At 45.2% G+C, this 21,964-nt stretch overlaps 2 protein-coding genes across 2 annotated transcripts in view; one reads left to right on the forward strand and one right to left on the reverse strand.

The window, feature by feature from the left end:
• LOC307028144 (uncharacterized protein) overlaps nt 1-21,964 on the reverse strand; it is a 207,705-nt gene that overhangs the window by 19,919 nt on the left and 165,822 nt on the right. The window lies entirely within an intron of this gene.
• The window catches only part of LOC307028143 (plakophilin-3-like), a 60,663-nt gene continuing 54,073 nt past the window's right edge, over nt 15,375-21,964 (forward strand). The window contains exon 1 of the mRNA XM_079662948.1: nt 15,375-15,771. Within this exon, the coding sequence (XP_079519074.1) occupies nt 15,552-15,771 (220 nt within the window). The 5' untranslated portion in view covers nt 15,375-15,551. The remainder of the gene's footprint in view (nt 15,772-21,964) is intronic.

Raw genomic sequence — 21,964 nt, forward strand, 5'->3', positions numbered from 1 at the left:
ATATTAGACAGCAACTGATTCTCTATGAACTGATTTGTTGCATAAATTACAATGATTAAAATATTGGATTTTTAAAAAGGTCATGTAAGATGTGCATTTGATCTTTTATTAAAACCTAAAGGAAAACAACCACACCCGTAAGATTTTTTTTTGTACACATCCAGGCTAGCTGTTTTCCCCTGCTGCCAGTCTTAATGATAAGCTAGGCTAGCCTAATTGTCACCTGGCTGTAGCTCCTCTTAAACCTAATAGACAGGAGTCATCAATCTACTCATTTAACAATTATGAATTGTTCCTTTATCTTAACCTAACATGACAAAACATTAGCTACGTGATCTTTTCCATGATCCTAGGTTAAGTGAATTTACGCTTTCCATATAGCTAACATCACACAATTGAACGTTTTGACCAATCAGAGGGCTCTCTGGCTGACTCTTATACCGAGCCTTGGCTTTTATAACCATGGACAATAAGATCCAGGTGAGCTCTCCATCTGGTCCTCTTTACTGTCTGGAATGACTATGAAGCTACACGCTCTAGAAACTAGACTCTGTGTGTAGACACAAACATGAAAGTCAAACACGAGTAACTTCAATCATAAATAATGCTTATTTTGAAATGTATACTGTATCTTCTTTTTAAAAATGGGTATGTTTGTTACTTAACAGATTTATTTTATGATATCCGGAATTACATTTTAAATAAACTGCAATATTATATTCCTGTTAAATGTTTGGTTTAACATCATCATTGTCATGTTTCACGCGTGCAATCACTCACGACACAAGTTGTTGCTTGTTCTCTCCATTGACTCCTGTTACTTTAGCATCTCCGTTAGCTAGCATGCTACATTAAAGCTACATGATCATTCTTCTTCTTTAAGAATGTGACTTCTGTGTAAAGGATTGCTCATAGTGAGTGGGTGGTTTAAAGAGGTTCATGTCCTTCTAACTGAATGTCATTTGTAATATTTGAATATGCTTTTCTAAGCCATGTTTCACTCTGTCACTCCCCCGCTCTGTGCTGAGTGTTTATCTCAAGACATAATTTCTCACTGCCATGTTTTAGTCCTGGACGCTCTGAATTCCAACACCCACTCTCCATCTAATAAACCACCTCCGCCCCATCAGTGCAACAAGAAAGCGAGCAAGTCATCCCCTTTCAAAAATATCAAATTCTTCTTATCTCAAGGCCTCAGCATCAGATAACATCCATGTTTAACAGTGAATAACTCCTGCCCCCCTGAATGATAAAAGTATACCCATACATTTGTATTATCTGTGTTCGTTTCCGAAAGCTTATTAGAACCTAAATGTATCTCATTCTATACACTTTCCCTGAGATTCAGATACATTTAGCTGCATGGTGGTTATTTGGAAATGAGGCCCTGATTCCTTTATAGAAGGTGTAGCAGAATTGTACGGAAGCCTGTGAGTGCCAATTTAAACATGATAAGATTCAATCAGTTTCAGTTTCTGTGTGCACGACGACTGACAAATTGAAATGTCCAACTTTATAATCCAATTTTCATGTTTAGAAACACTTAATCACTTGCACAATTGAAATAAGAACTAAACCGACAAATAATTATGACACTAAATCAAATCAAATCAGGTTTTATTTATACTGTATAGCACATTTTAAAACGATTTTTGGTCGAGCCATAGTGCTGTACATGCAAATAATAAATAACACATTACTACAATCGCAAAACAGAAGACAATAAATTACAACAGCAAATATAAAAATCAAACACAGGGAAATGTCAGGAGTCGTGCTCCGCTCTGACTAGAAGGCCAGGAAGAAGAAGTGAGTCTTTCAATTTTCTAAAACTTAACTGTGACAAATCAGAACTTATAATCATTGGCCCCAACCTCACTTACCCGCCCAACCCAAGATTTTTCTCTTACCATCGATGACTCAATTGTCAACCCCTCCACTCACATCCGTAACCTTGGCATCATCCTCGACCCCACCCTCAGTTTCCTCCCTCACGTCAACCAGGTCACAAAAAACGTTTTCTTCCATTTAAAGAACATCACCCGCATCCAAGGGTGTAACTTTGTTTGAGAAGTGGGGGGGGGGGACACAAAACAGGGGGTCCTCCGCAATGAAACATTGTTCTCGATTTAATTCCATTTCCTGCCTTTCTACAAATATATATTAGGGACTATGGTGTTAACTAATCCAAGAAAAATGTGTAGTGTATATAATGAGTAGGGATGGGTATCGTTAGGATTTTATCGATACCGGTACCGGTACCGGTACTGCTTATCGGTATTTTTCGATACTCTTATCGATACTTTTCAATAATTTGGTGTTAATAAACTAAAAAAAGACAAGGCGATGTGCCTGCAAGACTGCACCCAGGTAAACAAAACATATTACCCGTGCGCAGCAGCTAACCTGCCTGCGAGCCTTCGCTCAGGTCACATTTACACACGGCGCGGCTGAAACCCGCTAGCATTAGCACTATTAGCACTAGCAGTATCGCTAGCACCGTTTTAGATTCAATGAGTGTCTCGGTTGCAAATGCTTCATTAAGTTGCTTGTGTCAGTCCTTTACAATCAACTAATTGAGTACATAGATTGCACCTTGCACTATCGCCACTACATTTTTTTAAAGTGCACCCAGACCTTGGATCGCTTCGCTCTTTCCGCCATGCCTGCGGGAGTCTCACAAGAATAATAAGAGCGCTGTTGAGAGAGATGAGGAGTGGCATTTACAGTGGCCAGAGGGGTCTCAAACCGGATACATCACACGGGATGAGGGTTCCCAACCAACCAGAATGGTTTAAAGTTAAACTAAGGAAGTAGACGTAACAGATATACCGATAGCAGCACCGTTTGTCCAGCGGCTTAACGGTATACCGATACCGTCCAATCAGGTACCGGTATTGACTTAGTACCGGTTCTCGGTACCCATCCCTAATAATGAGTGTGCAAACGTATCTATCCATGAACCTGTTTTATTTGTGATGACCTCACATCCTCTAGGGGGGTCCGGGGGCATGCACCCCCGGTAAGATTTGTTTCTTTAAATTGAAGTTAAAGCCATCAATCTGGTGCACAAATTAAGAGATTTATGATACAGCTCTCAACACTCATATGAAACAGAACTGTATATATTTCAATACTCCAAAAACCATTAGAATATGCTCACAACCAATAACACATCTTTGATCAACTCCTCTCTCCTACCTTTATCTTACCTAGTCTGCATTCTTTCTTTTTATATATGCATATTTGACGAATCAATCCCCTTTCAAACTGTTTTACATTTTTTACTGACATTGGAATTATTTTTTAACTTATTTTGAACAACTATACAGGGCTCTCAAGTTTTGAACAGAGTTCAGAGTGAGATTTTGGCAGCGGTGTTTGGTACTCCAACTTCTGGCTCCCCTCAACCCTCTGTATTGCGAATGTCAATGGGGGGGGTGTGTGAGCGTGTGAATGGAGTGAAATGCGTGTGTCTCACGCCAATTGCGTGAGACTTGAGAGCTCTGACTATATTAAATAGATGGAAATATTTGTTTGGACCAAATCGTTTCAGACCCACTGAGATAACTTAGACTAAAATGTACAATATAATCACTCAGCGAGCCCTTTACCTCCCTGAGCTGATGTTACCTCAGCCTCTCAGTCCGACAGGAGAGGACTCTCCCTCTCCTTATTGTTGAAACAGCTTCTAATCTCCGTTAGCTCCTTGCTAGCACCAGATGCTAACACCAACCCCCGTAACTATCTCTGTCTCTCTCTGTCTCTCCCTGTCTCTCTCTGTCTCCCTCTCTCTCACACACACAAAATGCCCTCCTGCCACACACACACACAGACGCTCGTCCTTGACGATGACCACTTGCATAAAAAAAAAAAAACACATTTGAAAAGTGGGGGGGACACAAACGGGATTTTGAAAAGTGGGGGGGACATGTCCCCCCTGTCACCAATGGAAATTACGCCCATGCCCGCATCAGACCCTCCCTCTCATCGACCGCTGCTGAAACTCTGATCCATGCCTTCATAACATCCCGACTGGATTACTGCAACAGCATACTTTTTGGATCACCTGCATTCACACTAAAAAACTTCAATATGTCCAAAACTCAGCTGCCCGCTTGCTCACCTCCACCCGACGCTCCGACCACATCACCCCTATCCTCCATGACCTCCATTGGCTCCCCATCAAACACCGCATTGACTTTAAAATATTACTTTTCACTTTCAAAGCCCTCAACAACCTTGCCCCCCCCCTACCTCTGTGACCTCATCCAACGATACACCCCACCCGTCGCCTCAGGTCTGCTGAAGCCAACCTACTGCAGCCCATCAGGACAAAGCTCCGGACCTGGGGTGACAGGGCCTTCGCAGCAGCCTCCCCCACACTCTGGAACTCCCTCCCCTGCCACGTCAGATCCGCCAACACTCTCACATCATTCAAACAATCCCTCAAAACTTACCTTTTCACTCTTGCCTTCAACTCCTAATCAACTAACCCCTGGCCCTTATTCCTCCTAGCTTTGCACTTTCTACTTTTGTTGTTATTTTTGTTTTACTTGCTTGTAAGCGCTTTGAGCACCAGGAAAAGCGCTTTATAAATGTAATGTATTATTATTATTATTAGTGTTGATTTAAAAAAAAAAACAGGGTCTGGGCCGACCTCACATGGAGGGGCAGAGTGTTCCAGAGCCTAGGGCTAGCTGCTGCGAATGCTCGGTGCCCTCGGGTTTTGAGCCTGGTCTTGGGCACTACCAGCAGCAGCAGGTCAGCTGACCTTAAGGCTCTGCCTGGGGTATAGGGATGGAGGAGTTCAGCTACATAGGCCGGAGCCAGCCCATTTAGTGCTTTAAAAACAAATAAAAGGAGTTTAAAATCAATTCTGAACCGAACTGGAAGCCAGTGCAGTGCGGCCAGAATTGGAGTGATGTGGTTACGCTTTTTGTGGCCTGTCAGAAGACGTACAGCTGCGTTTTGGACTAGCTGCAGGCGTCTAATTGAGGCCTGGTCCATACCCACATACAGAGCATTGCAGTAATCCAGCCTTGTGGTTGCAAAGGCGTTAATAACCCTTTCTAGGTCTTTAAAAAGATCCTAAGCATAGGAACACTTAATGTCTCTTTAACTTTTAATTTTTATGAAAATAAAACATATTTATCTTCTTAATAAATGTGTTTGTAAATCATGCACACACATGTGGAATTACCTTTTATTTATTTGTATTATTTATTTTTGTATTATTTGATTTCAGGCACAAACTTCCCCAGAAGAGAACAAAAAACTCAAATGAATCACTAAAAATTATTTGATTAATGTTTCAAAAGTGTTTGTTTTGAAATACTTTGTGAAGTCACAAAAAAAGTAAACATCACAAAAGCCAGTCATATTTTAAAGCTGTAATTAGTGTGGTACAGATGATTAAAATGCTGACTAAACAGCCTGTAATTAACTCCAAACTATAACAAATAAGCCATTAAGGGAACATTCGTCTGGAATGAATTAACTTCACATTCCTGTGGAGCTTTTTGTCAACTAAATGAGAAAAAAATAAATTGAGTTAGCACACTTTCATGGGATTATGCAAGCAATAGTAAGAGGTCATGCCCTCTGTGTGTGTGTGTGTGTGTGTGTGTGTGTGTGTGTGTGTGTGTGTGTGTGTGTGTGTGTGTGTTGTTACTAAGAATACCACATACTCCTCATTACATCCCCACCCAAACTGAGAGTCAGAGGTTTCTGTATGTCTGTGTGAACGTGTTAGCGCCTCAGTACGAGCAGCACTGTTTCTGGGACAGGAATCCCCCCCCACCGAGCCTCGGCCCCCGACTTATTCCTGCTCCTCCACAGAGTGAGCTTCCCAGTCCTCCCCCAAGATTTCTCATGTTAGCTTTAACTGATGAGCTTATTTCCACATTCCTGGGCCCTTAAACAACCTCCACATCGACAAGAAACTGTGCTTATTTCACAATTCTCTCAGGATTTATTCAGAATTTAACGAAAAATGTAGTTGTAAGCCTGAGGGGAATAACCTCCAAACATCAGCAGTAGTGTTGGTGTATTCAAGGATACATGCCCATCTGCTTCTCATGAGCCTGTATTCTCATTGTGCTTCATCTCAGGGACCTCCAGGGGGACTTTGGAGTGACATCATGCGGAAGTTGTTCCTGTCACTTCAGCTTACCCTGACTCCACCCTTACCTCCTGCTAAAGTCATCATTTAGTTTTAGGAAATCTAGGTTTACACATTTTTTATGAAAGATACATTTTGAACTTTAATCACGTGTTCCTCACATCATTGAGGTTTTCAACAGACTTAAAGGAGCGGTATTGAATTCAGTGGGAACACCCATTCTGAAAGCTATCTGGTTAAATGGACAATATAATTATTTTTTGCTACAAATCTTATACTTAAGAACACTGCACTATTTACTTAGTGAAAGTGAAATGAATCTTCCAAGCCACACAACGTTTCAGAACTGAATGAAACTTAAAGGTGACCTATCATGCAAAATGCACTTTTGTACATCTTTTATAAATGAATATGTGTCCCCGGTGTTTCAGGGAACTCATCAAGTGTCAAAACAACCCTCTCTATTTTCCTCCATACCCACATTTCTTAAAAAGGGACTGCAACGGATCTGATACAGACTGATCCAGATTTGAACACTTCTATGACGTCACAGAAGTGGCGCTACGGCTATTGGGCCAACTCCACCAATCAGGAGGAGACAGCCACGGACATTGCAGTTCGAAAGCGCTGGAGACGCTGTAGTACATATGCCAGGCCTGTAGATGGTGCTGTTCTCACAGAATCAGCCCATGAAAAGACAGTGTTAAATTGAGCGAAATGAGGAATGGCTAAAATGCATGATCTGTTTGGTATTTTGAAAAATAAAAAGTATAAATATGCCTTATATAGGTATGGTCCTACACTATATTATTCAAATATAGCACGATAGGTCCACTTTAACATTATGCACACAAACAGAAGTTTATTCAGGCATAATCCCCAAATGTACTTACCTTTAGAAATCATTGTGATTTTGAATAAGAATGTTAGTCAAATTGTGTAAAGTAAAAATATAAACCTCAAATGTTCTTAGCTTTAAGCTCTACATGACCCGAGGTAAAGCGGCTTTGTGCTGACTGCGGTTGTTTTCACTTTGGAGAGAGCGAAGCCGCTGCCCTCTGCCTAGCCCACCGATTAAAACTGTCGCTCAAAGATCCAATTATATATAGCTTTAAACTTGATTTCAACTCTGAGCTTTTCACCTCAAAGCCAAGCGTCCAACCTGGCATGAGCAAAGAGCAAATCACGACCATGTGAAGGCAGCTTAACACTGAGAATACAAAGATCCAGGATGACAACACATTGTTGGTTCTACACCAGCACCGGTTTCACCGACCTCTATCACTTATCCAGTTTATTTTCAATACTAGTACTGAAACATCTAGCATAGTGTATTTACTAAACTGTATACTCCATATTTCAACCTTATTCTTGCCATTCCATTACAAAATTATTTTTGGTGTTTTTTAATTTATTCTTACCGTTTCAACTCTTGCAGTTACCAACCCATCCTCAAAATATCCTTGTCCACCCCAACATTTTAACGTTATGCTCACCATTCCGTCTTCATTCTTTGAATACAAAATAAAAGCAAAATCTTGCTATTCTGATGAGTGGCGGAGCCAGAGATTTTGCTGTGGGGTAGATTGACGTTTCGTAGAGGGTGCCCAAACATTTAGGGTTTCCCATTAATGCACCGGTCGCTACAGGTGAATTTTCTACTGCAACAATCCCCACGGAAATACACAATGTACTCGACTGTTACAATGAAGGCTCGATAATCAGCTCAGGGCATATACGTAGGTGCAAGCAGGGGTCAAGTGCTATTTTTTATAAGTGGGGGGTGGACCTAACATCTTCTAGGGGGGTCCGGGGGCATTCTCCCCCGGGAAGATTTATTTTTAAATGTTGAAGTTAAAAGCATCAATCTGGTGCACTTTGAGAGCAACATGAAGAGATCTATGGATACCTCTCTCAACATCCATATGAAACACAACTGGAAACAGATGTACTTTTTCTTTATGGATATTTTACAAATCACTCCCCTTTTAACTGTATTATTGTTTTACTGTCATATAGTATTTCATACCAGTTTTTCATTTATTCTCTTATTTTTTTATACCTATTAGTGATGGGAATTCCATCTCTTTTCAGTGAGCCGGATCATTTGGCTCGGCTCACCAAGAAGAGCCGGCTCTTTCGGCTCCCAAACGGCTCCCAAACGGCTCCCAAACGGCTCTTCATTTTACCACATATACCTTTTATAATTGAATCAAATGTAACGCTTGTTTTGGCAAATGATTTATATGTGTACACATATATCACTTAAATTATTCAATACATCCTTTGTACTGAAGTATTCAAAAGTAACAATTACATTTTTAATATAAATAATTTGATGTGGCCAATTGTTTTCATTGCATTTACAGACCCAATAACTCTCTGATACCACCCAGTGAATGCACTGAATTGCTTGTAGACATTTAAAAAAAAGGACAGCTACTGTATCGACATTTTAAAATTATATTTAAAGAGAAAGCCCTAAGAAAACAGCAGGGCTCTATTTCAGTATTAATAACTAAAGAAAAAAAGACAGCAACAGCTGACATCAAATCTTTGCTGAGCCTAAAGATAATCATAAATAAATAACATAGTCAATATAAATATATTGCAATGCTCAAAACAGCAGCATCCAACTGTCTCTAATCCTTGGATATTACATGTCACTGCATGCATGCACGGAGCACCCGTAGCGCGGAGATCATCATATCATTCCGTCTTGTATTACTTAACAAAAAGAAAACACGCTTATAGGCTACCTATAATAATGATCATATTGTAATGTTCACGGATGGAGTCGGAAACAGGCTTCTAGTTATTAGGCTTTAATAACTCTTATTTCTTAGGATCACAGATTCAGGAACAGGTACAGCTTGGGGTTTACACCTTACACACTCCCTCTCTCCACCCACACACCTATATATACCAGTGTCTACGTCACAACCTCCCCGCCCTCCCCCGTCCGCTCCCCCAACCACAGGCCCGCACCTAGACCTGCATCCTGTGCAGCTCTGTGATTGGCCAAGAGACGGGGGATGCCTGAGTGACACCCTCGGCCTCCTATCAGGGTCGCTACACTACCCCCCCACTACAAAGTTCCTCGCCCACGAGGAACAAACAAAACTCAGCACAAACACTACAACAACACACTGAACTTGACTAGGAAGGTCTGGGTGGACTACCATCCCTTCCAGTGAGACCAGGGCGCATTCTCGCCCTCTACCATAAACAAGGGGTCTCACTAAAAAACTCTCCTAACAAACAAAGTCTCTGAAACAACTCGGGGGTCGTGCCTGCCTTCTCGGCAGGGGGCCTGGGGTGGCCGGGTCCAGCCCAGGCGGGGAAAGGGGAACGCGAAGTGGGTAGCACTCCGTCCCGGATGAGGCCCTGTTGCTCCGCTCGCCGGAGGACCTGAGTGAGGAAGTCGAAGGGCCAGCCGTAGGGTTTCCCTGTGGGGAAGCGACTCCTCTGTACTGAGCCAATCTGTCTCTGTGGAGAACCACTTTTCTCCCCTTGGGTGTCAGCTGCACCCTGTAGACCACTTCCCCCACCCTCTCCAGTACTCTGCAAGGACCCACCCACTGGCTGTCCAGTTTTGGGCACCGGCCTTTCGTGCGTTGCGGGCTGTAGACCCACACCAGCTCCCCAGCCCGGAAATGCTGCCCTCTTGTCTGGGTGTCGTAGTTCCGCTTCCGTCTCACCCCAGCGCTTTTCTGCTGATCGCGGGCAAAGGCGTGCGCGGAATCGAGGCGGTCCTGAAGTCTCCTGGCGTACTCGGGCCTTGGAGGCGAGTCCAGGGAGTCTGGTGGCTGATCAAATGCCAAAACAGCCGGGGTGAGAATCTCTCTCCCCAGCATGAGGAGGGCCGGAGAACAGGCTGAGGACTCCTGTACTGCCGAGCGACATGCCATGAGCACCAGCGGCAGATGCTCGTCCCAGTCGCGCTGATGCTGAGACGTGAGGAGGGCCAGCTGTTGTCCCATGGTGCGATGGAATCTCTCAACTAGTCAGTCGCTCTGAGGTCACAAAGGGGATGTGCGTGTTTTGTGCATGCCCAGTTGTGTGCACATGGAGGCAAACACCCGGGACTCGAAATTTCTCCCCTGGTCACTGTGCAGGGTCTCCGGTACTCCAAACCGGCTGAACATGCCGGCCACCAAGGCATCTGTGACTGTCTCTGCTTCTTGATCAGGGAGGGCATACGCCTCTGGCCATTTTGTGAAATAGTCTATGGCTGTGAGCACGTAGCGGTTACCCCGGTTTGACAAAGGTAGAGAACCCACCACGTCCACCGCTACTCTCTCCATCGGGGCCCCCACGGAAACTGTTGCAGTGGAGCATGGGAACGACCAGGGGGGCCCTTCCGAGCCATACACGGGTCACAGAGGCGACAGAAGTCCTCGATATCCCTCCTACACTGCCCCCAGTAGCAGCCCTGACGAAGGCGCCGGAGCGTTTTGGTGACGCCAAAGTGCCCAGAACCTGCGGTTCCATGCATGGCCTTGAGTACGGCCTCTTGCAGACCCCTCGGGACCACCACTTGCCACCTCTTCTCCCCCGTTGCTGGTTCCTTCCACGCCCGCTGTAGTACACCCTGACACAAGCGTAGAGCCTCAAACTGAGACCACAGTCCCTTGGTCGCTTTAGAGAGCACGGCCACTTCCTCCCACGGTGGCCGCTGCTGCGACTCGACCCACTGCAGTACAGGCATTAGCACGTCGTCCAGCTCCTGCTGTTGCTTCCACTCGGCCCCGTCCACTGTCCGGAGCTCCTGGCAGACAACCTCTTCCTATGGCCTCACGGCCGCACAGGCAACACCCTCCTCCAGCAGTTCCTTTTCCCGAGTCTCTCTCCTCTCGCAGTAGTGGCAGCCGCCGGCGGCACACGGGCAGCGGGAGAGAGCATCCGCATTAGTGTGGCGCACCCCCGCCCGGTGCTCCACGCTGAAGTCGAACGCTTGGAGCTCTTCTATCCACCTGGCGACCTGCCCTTTGGGCTCTTTGAACGTCATGAGCCACTGTAATGCCGAGTGATCCGTCCTCACCATGAACGCCTGGCCACACAGGTAGTATTTAAAGTGCCTGATGGACAGAACCACTTCCAAAAGTTCCCTGCGAGTGACGCAGTAACGTTGCTCTGCTTTGTTGAACGCCCGGCTGAAGTATGCCACCATCCGCTCCCTCTCTGGTGTAGTCTGAGAGAGCACTCCACCTACCCCCACCCCGCTGGCGTCGGTGTCCAGGGTGAACGGCAGACGGGGGTTGGCTGGTGCGAGAACAGGGGACTCACTCAAGGCCCGCCGCAGGCTGTCAAACGCTGTTTGACATTGCTCAGTCCACAGGAAATCCCTGTCCTTCTGCAGCAGCTGGAACAGGGGTGCAGCAGTGCAAGCAAAACCCCGTACAAACTTCCTCTAGTACGAAGCCAGGCCCAGGAAACTCTTCAGCTGTTTCTGGTTGCGAGGGTTTGGCCAGCCCGCGACCGCCTGCACTTTCTCTGGCAGGGTGCTGATGCCCTCACCCCCCACTTTGTGGCCCAGGAAAGTGACCTCTCTCTGCATGAAATGACACTTATCTGGATGTAGCTTCAAACCAGCGGCTCTGATCCTTTCCAGCACCACTCACAGAGATCCCAGGGCCGCCTCAAACGAGCTGCCATGCGCCAGGATGTCGTCCAGGTAAACCACGCAATGCTGGCGGGGAATCTCCGACAGCACCCTGTCCATCAACCGCTCAAACGTGGCCGGGGCATTGCAAAGCCCAAAACTGAGGACCTTGAACTGCCATAGTCCCCGGCCGGTACAGAAAGCCGTTTTTGGCCTAACCTCTGGGGCTAGAGGAACTTGGTAATACCCACTGCGGAGGTCCAAGGAAGAGAACCACGATGACCCGGCGACCAGGTCCAGGGACTCATCGATGCGAGGCAGGGGGTATGAATCCTTCTTAGTGACCCCCGTTCACCGGTCTGTATTCTGGGCACAGCCGCCAGCCACCGGTCTTCTTCGGAACCATGACTACCGGAACTGTCGGAGGGCTCGATGATGTCTGCCTGCAGCATGCTCTGCACTGCCTCGTCGCAAGCCTTCTGACGAGCTAGGGGACGTCGGCGCGGGCGACACTTGATGGGGCGCGCGTCTACCGTATCAATCTCGTCTTCTACCAGGTGTGTTCGGCCCACCTCCTCCTCTTTCATGGCGAAACTGCCCTGGAACTCAAGCAGCAGCTGGTGACCGGTGCAGCATTGTCCTGAGTGGGCGTCGCCATGGATACTGGACAGGAGGAAGGATTTTCTTCCGTTCTTAGAGTACTCACAGTGGATGTCAGGGGTCTCCCCGCAGGTTCAGCCGGGACGTGGATACGGGTCATAGTGATCAACGGCCCCCCATGGAAACTCACTGTGCTGGCTAGAAAATCCAGATGGCAGCCAGACGCCTTCAAAAAGTCCAGACCCAGAATACACGGGTCCTGCACCTCCGCTATCCACACGGGGTGCTGCACTTCAACTCCCCCCACCGACACAGTCAGCGTGCCTCTTCCTTTCATCGGCGCCAGCTCTCCCGTGGCGGTGCGGAGACGCACCGCTGTCGGCTCCAACATAGTCCCACTGGGCAACACATCCGGTCTCACTAGGGTTACTGTAGAGCCTGTGTTCACCAGTGCAGCGCAGGGCACCCCTTCCACAGCGACAGGGACGTAGCAGGACTCTCCACCACCTGCGCGGTCCACCGCGACGACAGGCTCCAAGCCGGTGCTGTCGTCTTCTTCAGAAAGGCGTCGCGTCTGGTTCCCCCGGCTGAGCTGCCAGGCTTCTTCCTCTGATGTCGGTGTTGATGACAATAGAACGGTGGTTTGGTTGAGCAGTTTATGGGCTGGGCTCCGCATCTTCCCCTTTATGCGCACCCCCCGTCGTTTCCCTTGGTCCGGCGTGCCTTGGGGCAGTCTCTGGCCAAATGTCCCGGCTGACCACAACCCCAGCAGACCCTGGTACTTGGTCTACGTGCTGGCTGCAAAGAAACAGCCCTTATCATTTCCGTCATCTCGGTAACCCATGCCGGCTTCTCCTCCTCTCTGCAGCTCCTCGTAGCCTGTGTTACCGGCCCTCCGTTGCTCCTCGCAGCTCCCCTCCACACATCCTCTCTCTCCACAGCCATCTCCAAGGCTGCCTGCAAGGACTGTGGATGCTGCAGCTGCACCTCGACCCTCAAGTCCACAGGGAGTAGAGCCCGGATGAACTGATCCCGTGCCAGCTCGCTCTGCACTCCGGGCGGCATGTGCTCATACGCCTGCCGCGTCAGGCTCTCCACTACATTAGCCAGCTCCCGCAGCGTCTCCCCAGACTGCCTACAGCGGTTGCCCAGTTCCTTTCGGAAGAGCTCTGGCGGAAAACACTGTCCAAACCGCCTCTTCAGAGCCCCCGCTAACGCCTCGTAGCGGAGTCTGTCCTCCGGGCTAAGCAGCAGCAGACATGAAAGAGCCTCCTCTGTGAGGCACAAAGCTAGCTGTAGTGCTTTGGTCTCTACTGACCACCCTCCGGCATGTGCAAGTAGTTCAAATTGGGCATGGAAAGCCTCCCAGTCACCCTTACCCGAGTACTTGGGTGTCTTCACGGACGCGGCGGCTGCTACCGGTTGATGGGCGCCGCCATTGTTGTTTACATCCCGCTCCGTTTTGGCGCGAAACGCAGCTGACATCCTCACTGCCGCCTCCCTCAGGCTCTCTCTCGCCTCCCGTACCTTCACGAACTCCCCACTCATGTCCTTCGAACACCCGCATGCTCCGTCTTCCTCTCCATCCCTACTTTCCTGCTTCACCCCCATCTTGCTGAACTCTTACATCTCCGCTAGCTTACCGGCTAGCTCCATGACGCAGTTACGAACTCCCGTCCCGGATAGACGTCCTCCGTTCGAAAAGTCACTTCTGACACCAATGTAACGTTCACAGATGGAGTCGGAAACAGGCTTCTAGTTATTAGGCTTTAGTAACTCTTATTTCTTTGGATCACAGATTCAGGAACAGGTACAGCTTGGGGTTTACACCTTACACACTCCCTCTCTCCACCCACACACCTATATATACCAGTGTCTACGTCACAACCTCCCCGCCCTCCCCTGTCCTCTCTCCCAACCACAGGCCCGCACCTAGACCAGCATCCTGTGCAGCTCTGTGATTGGCCAAGAGACGGGGGATGCCTGAGTGACACCCTCAGCCTCCTATCAGGGTCGCTACAATATAAACGTGTGCCTCGGAAATACTTGTTTACATTAATCATGACCAAACTGTTTGAGACCCACTGAGATAACTTAGACTAAAGTTAACTATCTAAACACTGAGAGAGTCCTTTACTTCACCTGAACTGAAGTTATCTGAGCCTCTCAGTCTGACAGGAGAGAGTTCTCCCTCCAAAAAAAAGCTCCCTATATCCGTTAGCGTAGATAGCTAGCACCACATGCTAACAACAACGATCTCCATTACAGTGTGCTCTCTCTCTCTTGCTCGCTCGTGCCATACACACACAAAGCCGAGCTTGAATAAAACACAGAGACCCAGACATACTTGTACTGTACTATATTATTTTCGAATCAATCATTTTTCAAATTATGAATTTCACACAGAAAAAGAAAAAAAGACATACATTTATTGGGGGTGCTTAGCAGCTGAAAGTAATTTTGCTGTTGCTAACCTAGGGGGAGCTGCAGCAACCCCTAGCGCCCCCCTGGCGCCGCCTATGCTTCTGATACCGTAAGTGTGATATAAAAAGGTGCAATAAAAAAAATACAATTGCCTTTTAGCTTGACGCAAATGCCTTTTTATACAATAATTACATTTGTACAATTGTTCCATTACTTAAAACATATTCATATTGATTTAATCCCATGTTGTGACACTGATTACTGACAAAAACAATATTCACTTAAAGGTAGGGTAGGTAAGAATGGCTAAAATGATTGGTCGTGCTTTTTACAGCACCACGGCTTCCGCAGATGACATTTTTGTATGTATTTATTGTCAAAGCATTTAATATATTCATTGCTATCGGGATGTTAGAGTATTCCATGGAATATAACAAAACGTGTATCTGAAGTGAATTACCTACCCCACCTTTAAATAAAGCTGCAGAAGATTTTTTAAAGAAAACATAAATCAGTTAAACACATTGTTGGAATTAATAGAAATGTCTCAAGTTGCAAAAATGTTAATTGGTAACATAATCTGGGCGGTCCCTCTTTTCCATGAAAAAATATGTAGGCCTACTGTCATTTCTAGGAGCAGGTTGTCCTGACAATAACTGGGAGGGTTTGTTTGCCCCCCACCAGCCGCCAGGCCCCGCCCACATACAGTGGGCTTCTGAGCTCCAGTCCGCAGCGGACACTTCAGAGCCAGTCACTGGAGAAGTGGAAGTGTTTTTTCCCCCCGCTGTGAGTGTGAGGATGAGTGTCCTGACGGCTGAGAGCTGCTTCATGTCCGCCATGCAGCCCAACTCCTCCTGCACCGCCTATGTTCTTCCCTCGGATGGTCCCCCCCCGGACCAGCTGGCTCGAGCCCGCCGTGTCCAGGAGCAGGTCCGGATGCGGCTGGCGGAGAAGAAGTCCTCCTCCCTGCCCCGGCTGGACGACTCGCTGGTCGGATCAACAGGTGGAACACATCACGGTAAAAAGTTGCTTTGAATTCTGCTGTTTATCAGTCAGTGAACTGCTGCTGCCATAACATTCAATTGTTGAAGGGCAGGGGCAGGGACAGGGTCAGCAGCAGATAAGGAATAGAGAGGCAGGAGTCATAGTTTCATGTGAAGAGTTCAATCTGACAGACCAACATTAGGGCTGTGAATGTGGGGATTGACTACACTGCTGGAATTAAGGCAAAAGCTGCAATCATACATTTTTATATTGCCATTTGGAAAGTGTCTGTGTTTCACACATCATCCATTAAAAGTTGTTTTGGTGAAGTGCAAGCAAACTAGGGCTTTCAGTAACTAACTAACTAATTAACTAACTAACTAACTAACTAACTAACTAACTAACTAACTAGCTAATGTTTATTTATGATAATTCTGACAATTATTTTCAATTACTCAATTTATCGTTTGGTCGATACAATTTCACAAAACTGTCCAAAATGTCCATACGGAGGAGGACAACTGTACATTTCGGTATTTGAGAGGCTGAATAAAGCATTTATTGACATGTTTGGATAAACATTGACTTTTACGATTAATCTCAAAATTGATTTTTCTTCCATCACTTCACTAATCGATCAGTCAACTTATTGTTGTAGCTTTAAAGCAAACAGTTGCCTATTAATATCCCTAAGATAAAGAGCATCATTAGCATAAGTTATTAAATGTCGACAACTCCGCATGATGAATGTAAATTGAATATTTACTCTCCTTTTAGCTCTGTTTCGGGGTTGTTGTTGTTGGGTTTGTTTACAGTAAATGTAAGCCTTAAGCAGTTCTTATTGTAAAGATAAGCCACTGAAATGTTGGCGTATGGCCAAACATGGCAAACGTCAAAAAGTCAGCTTCATTGTTTTTCGAAAAAGACTGTAATCCCTCAGTTTTCCAAAGTTTGAAAAACAATCCTGATGATGTCATCAAAGGGTCACCTCACCTTTACAGAAGGTGGCACAATGAGCAGTTGCATTATGGGAAATGTGATGCTTGGACCATTCTTTTTCCTAAGAGGTACGCCTAATTGGACATGTTAAAGCAAATTGAACAACCTGTAGAAAAAAGTGGCATACCAATTTGAATGTCATGTATCAAACTGTCTCGAATGAACCGACCGTTACGATGTTATGATTCATATAGTGAGGCGTGTGGCGCAGTGGACTAGTGTGTTGGTGTTCGGATTAGGGGAGCACAGGTTCAAACCCCACTGCAGTCAGCACTTCACCCCAAATTGCTCCTCTGGGGATTGCCCACAGTATTGAGTATGTAAGTTGCTTTGGATAAAAGTGTCTAACAAGTAACATGTGATATAGTCAAGTACCATCCCACAATTATATGGAGTTTTAAAATAAAAATTCTGTGTCTTTTGAAAATCTTGCTCTTACGGTTGCTTGACTTAAATGTACCAAAAGTGATATCTTTTGGTGTATGTATATGAGGTAAGAATAGCTTATCCTATTGTATTGTTCACCTACTACACAGATTTGTGCACGATGAGCGCCACACTATGAGTGTGACATCCTGGTCATTTCCTGTTGTTTTCCTCCCTATGGAAACTTTAATTATGACATCACAGGTTCCTGCCAGGATGGTTTTGACTTATAACATGTTAAACAAGAACCATTTTTCAGTTTTTTAAGTGTGAAGGTTTCTTATAGTAGCCAGTCAGCGTGAGAAGTTCAGATGATCTACATCTGTCTTATTGCAGGCCTGATCGTGACCTTGCAAAGTCTTTCCAAAGGGAACATCCATAAAGGAAGGAGAACCCCCTCTCCTCATCCCCTGTCTGATAACAGTCAGTCTGACCCAACCGGTGGTCAGGGTGTTGTCTGAAAGCTGCATGTAATCTTGTGTGAGATATTCTTTCATCAGTGAAATGAATTACAAACCTCAACCCTAACCCCAAGCAAACACTGATAGCTCTTCTTCAGAAATATCCTTTCACAATGGATAAAGGATATATAAGGTCAGTTGGCGGATAGTATAGTTTTAAATGTAAAACTGTACTATCTGCCAACTGACCTCAAATTGTGGAACTTTTGCAAGTTTAATGTCACGCAAAATCCAGAGTGATCTTCATCACTATGTCAGCTTGGATGCAGTCCACCTACAAAGAAATGGCAAACAAAGGAAACAGATGGGGAGGGTTCGTGGAGCGAAATAATGCAAACTTAGACGGAAATGACTGCTAACTCCAGTTAAACAAATTGGAATCGAATGGCGCATTTCCACTACAGGGCCTCGCTCGGTATGGCTAGGCCTTGTTAGGCCTTGTTAGGACTGGCTCACTTTATGCTGCGTTTCCATTACAGTTTAGTAGCTGGGGCAGTAACTATAGTAACGCAGTGTAGGCGGAGCCGTGACGTCATCTTCGATGAGAACCACAGAAAAACAACATCAGCCGTTAGCTGTTAGCACTCAGAGCTCACAGCTCCTCATATCTGTTCAGAAACTAGACACAAGTTAAACAAGTACAAACCACAGACTGTCTGTGTCATGGCGAATACAGTCACTGGTTTATTTATGTCTGTATAGGCCGTTAGCTTAGCAGATCTCCATTTAGAAAACACGCATTTTAAAAGGTTTTTTGCCTGCCGTCTGTCTGCAGACTTGTCAAAGCATTAATTCATGGTTTTTACTAACCGGTATCAGTATATTGTTACTTCGGCATCATTTTGAAACGTGTATTACAATTAAATCACGGTCAAATATGTTCATCTTGTTGTAGTTGTAGCCCCCTTGCCAGCGATTCTCTCACTAGTTTAGCATACTCAGCCCGACTCAGCCTGGTTGTTGGCCCGGAAAGAACCTCGATTTTATGGGGCCAGAAAAACTGTGAAATAGTACCCGCTAGCCGGAACTACGCCAAGTGGAAACGCAACCAAAAACGCGCCCCGCACGGCACGGCACGCTTAAAGCGAGCTCCGCGCTGTAGTGGAAATGTGCCATAAGAGAACATCCTGTTGAAAGGGAAACGTAAGTGAGCTGATGTGTTCAACACCCTCCTGAGCTTGTTGACCACCTTATGTGTGTAACATTCCTTTCCTATACGCTTTTCACAGCACCTTATCAGAGGCTATTTTAGACTGTTCTGGACTTCGGCTAATGGGGTCAGGCCTGCTGTCATTGTCTGAATGTTTCATTGGGACCTTAACATTAGTTGTACTTGGATTTGACAGCACTTGACAGTTGGAAAATAACACTTTTTTTCCTCAGTCATAGCATGTGTGTCTTTCGATTTGTAGATTGTATTAACCTGAGACCTAAACTAAAACATGCTAGATGTACAATCAAGAGCTCAAATCCTCAAAGTCTTTAAACATAGATTTTTCTTGCTCCCATGACCAAAGATTATTCAAAACATTCTTATCAACAACCATTGTGAAAAGAAACTGTTGGACTTACAGTTGAGTGAGATAAGCAGCACAGGGCATACGAAATGTAACCATCCTAAATACCAAGACCACTCAAACTCTCTAGCCACTTTCAAACTTTCAGTTGTCTGTCCAGATCAAGACATTTCGACAATCATTGGTCGGATTGACATGAAAATGGCCCCTCATACCAATGACAAATCAAAATATCCCCCCTGATCAGTCCAACACATCCACAGCCGTAGGTAGTGATGGCAGTTTGACACTGAAGCTTCGATACGTGCTTCAAACCCTGGTTTCCCTATTCCATAGAAGCAGTGCTTCGAAGCTTGCTTCAAATCATGTGACATGACGTCCGAAGCAGCAACTGCTTCATTTCCTGAATGAATCAACTCACTGGTTCGCCGTCCAATCAGGTGATTCAATGCACTGCCTCTTCTCGATTCTGACAGGTGACAGGTTGAAACAGTTTTGAATTTGAACGCTTCAACACTTAATAACCGCTCTAAACAATGCGCAATGTGTGGGTTGTTGTAGTAGTTTGCGTTGTTGTTGGTATTGCATTTGTATCGGATCATTATAGAGCAAGCTAGGAAGAAAGATAGGTCGTTGTGAACAAAAAGACAATTATTACTATTAAAAAAAGTTCAGTAGTTTAAAGAATAGATAGCCCAGTGGATAGAGCCGGCTGCCCGCATGCGGCGACGTCCTCCGCGCAACTGGTTCAAATCCTGGAATGGATGAACTTTTAATCATTGCCCGCTTTTCAACTTTAATACTATTGTAGGAGCCAATTAACTGTGGGTATAAAGGTAGGAACCTATGTTTGTTGGTGAGAGGTTCCGCAGGAAGGCCCATACCGTTTTTGACTACACAAGGAGAACACACACACACGGAACACACACAGAGAACACACACATACACAGGATTACAAACAAGTAAAAGGTATTGTGTAAACCGTAAATATCGTGTGGTGAATGATGGAAAGAAACCAATAAAAAGGGAAATAAATTGACTGTTTCGAACTGGAAACTTTGTTTCTGACTTTTATTCGGCAGCAAACTTTGTGTGCGTCAATTACACAAACAAAGCGGATCCTCAGAGGCTAAAGCGTTGGCTTAGCCTCTACAACTATAACTGATACAAAATAAAAATAATAATTACCTCAATAAAGATCTTTGAGTGTTCCCCATCCCACATAATCACCCCCTGCCATAACCCAACTAATGCCACATTTTCCAGCACTCTCTTCTCAATAACCCAATACACACAATGATCAATCTTTAATAGAAATAAAATAGAACATGATATTCAGTCTTTGTGTGTGTGTGTGTGTGTGTGTGTGTGTGTGTGTGTGTGTGTGTGTGTGTGTGTGTGTGTGTGTGTTGTGTGTGTGTTTGTGTGTGTGCATCGAATATGTTTCAAGGCAATGATACGTTAAACCCACTGCAGCCTTGCACTTCGCCAGGAGAGGTCGCTGTAACTGAAGCTTCGAGAAATGAACCTATTTCCGATACAATTGTCCAAGCGGTTCGATGCTTCATTCAAAGCTTAATTTGCCCATCACTAGCCGTAGGCAGCCCTGAAGAAGTCGCAAGGGTATAAATCTGGGCGCTCAGACTAAACTGCTCCACTCCTTGCATTTGATTGACCATTTATTACAAACATGGGTGAATAATACAATCCAGTACCAGTGGAAGTGAGATTATGATTGATATTGTGGTGGGATTTGTGATTGAATGCAGTTAAACATTGCGATAGAAAATGCGGCAGAAATTGCTTTCAAAAGTTGCAGTAAACTGAAAATTCTGCTTCTCGCCTCCCTGACTCCCTGTCCATGCAAAACCGCAAGTGATCACTCAAGTTATAACCACTACCAACTCCGCCCCAAGCTCCAGTGTAGGCCCACAACCAAAAATAAGTGAAAAAAATAGCACATAATAAATACAAATCACAGAAACCTTACCTTTGGGCCCTACACATATTGTCATGAAAATGAATGCATATCCATTCACACCAGAAGATGAACCATCTCTAATTGGCTTTTTTCAACAGTCAGGATAAGGTAGTGATAAATGTATGTTTCGAAATATGTCAAAACGTTGCTTTAACTTTCTGACCTCAGTTAGATGATGAGGTTTAAACCGCTCTCATGTGTGCTCACTAATTATAAAACTAGCAGTCAGAGTGGCCAGAAAAGTTCCCGACTGCAAATCTGAACCAAAAGAAAGTCATATGATCTAAACAGACAAACCTTTAAGAACTTTTAACCCCAACGACTGTCAGTAGGTTGTTTGTGTCATCACACACGTGTGCATTTTTTGGAATGAATCATGTTGCAGAGAGTGATAGGACTTTTGTAAGGGCTTAAGACTTGTTTTGGAGACCAAGGTGTTGGAGAACAGGTGGTTGTTTGGATATCATGGGACAAGAACTAAAGATTTATGAGAATTTTGCGACAAAGCTGGATTGAGAAAACTCAGTGTTGAGAAAGACTGGGTTGGGTACCACGACCCAATAATTGCTCATTTGGAATGAGAGGAGATACACACATTCCATACGCAATAAATACATAAATCACTGGGAGGATTCTCGTTTTGCAGAAGTAGAAAACGCTATCATCTGGGTTCAATTATAGTCATAACACTTTGAGAGAGGAGTTGATTAAAACTAAATTTCAGATAACACTCCCATATTCTTGATTTCTCATGGCATGCAAGTGTGTTTTTCTTCAAAACAGTTACTATTAGCTTACTTCTCACCTTTGGACTATGGAGCTATTTGTATTTTTCCCTATTTG

This window comes from Notothenia rossii, assembly GCF_949606895.1.
Source record: "Notothenia rossii genome assembly, chromosome: 2".
In the NCBI taxonomy this organism is placed as follows: domain Eukaryota; kingdom Metazoa; phylum Chordata; class Actinopteri; order Perciformes; family Nototheniidae; genus Notothenia; species Notothenia rossii.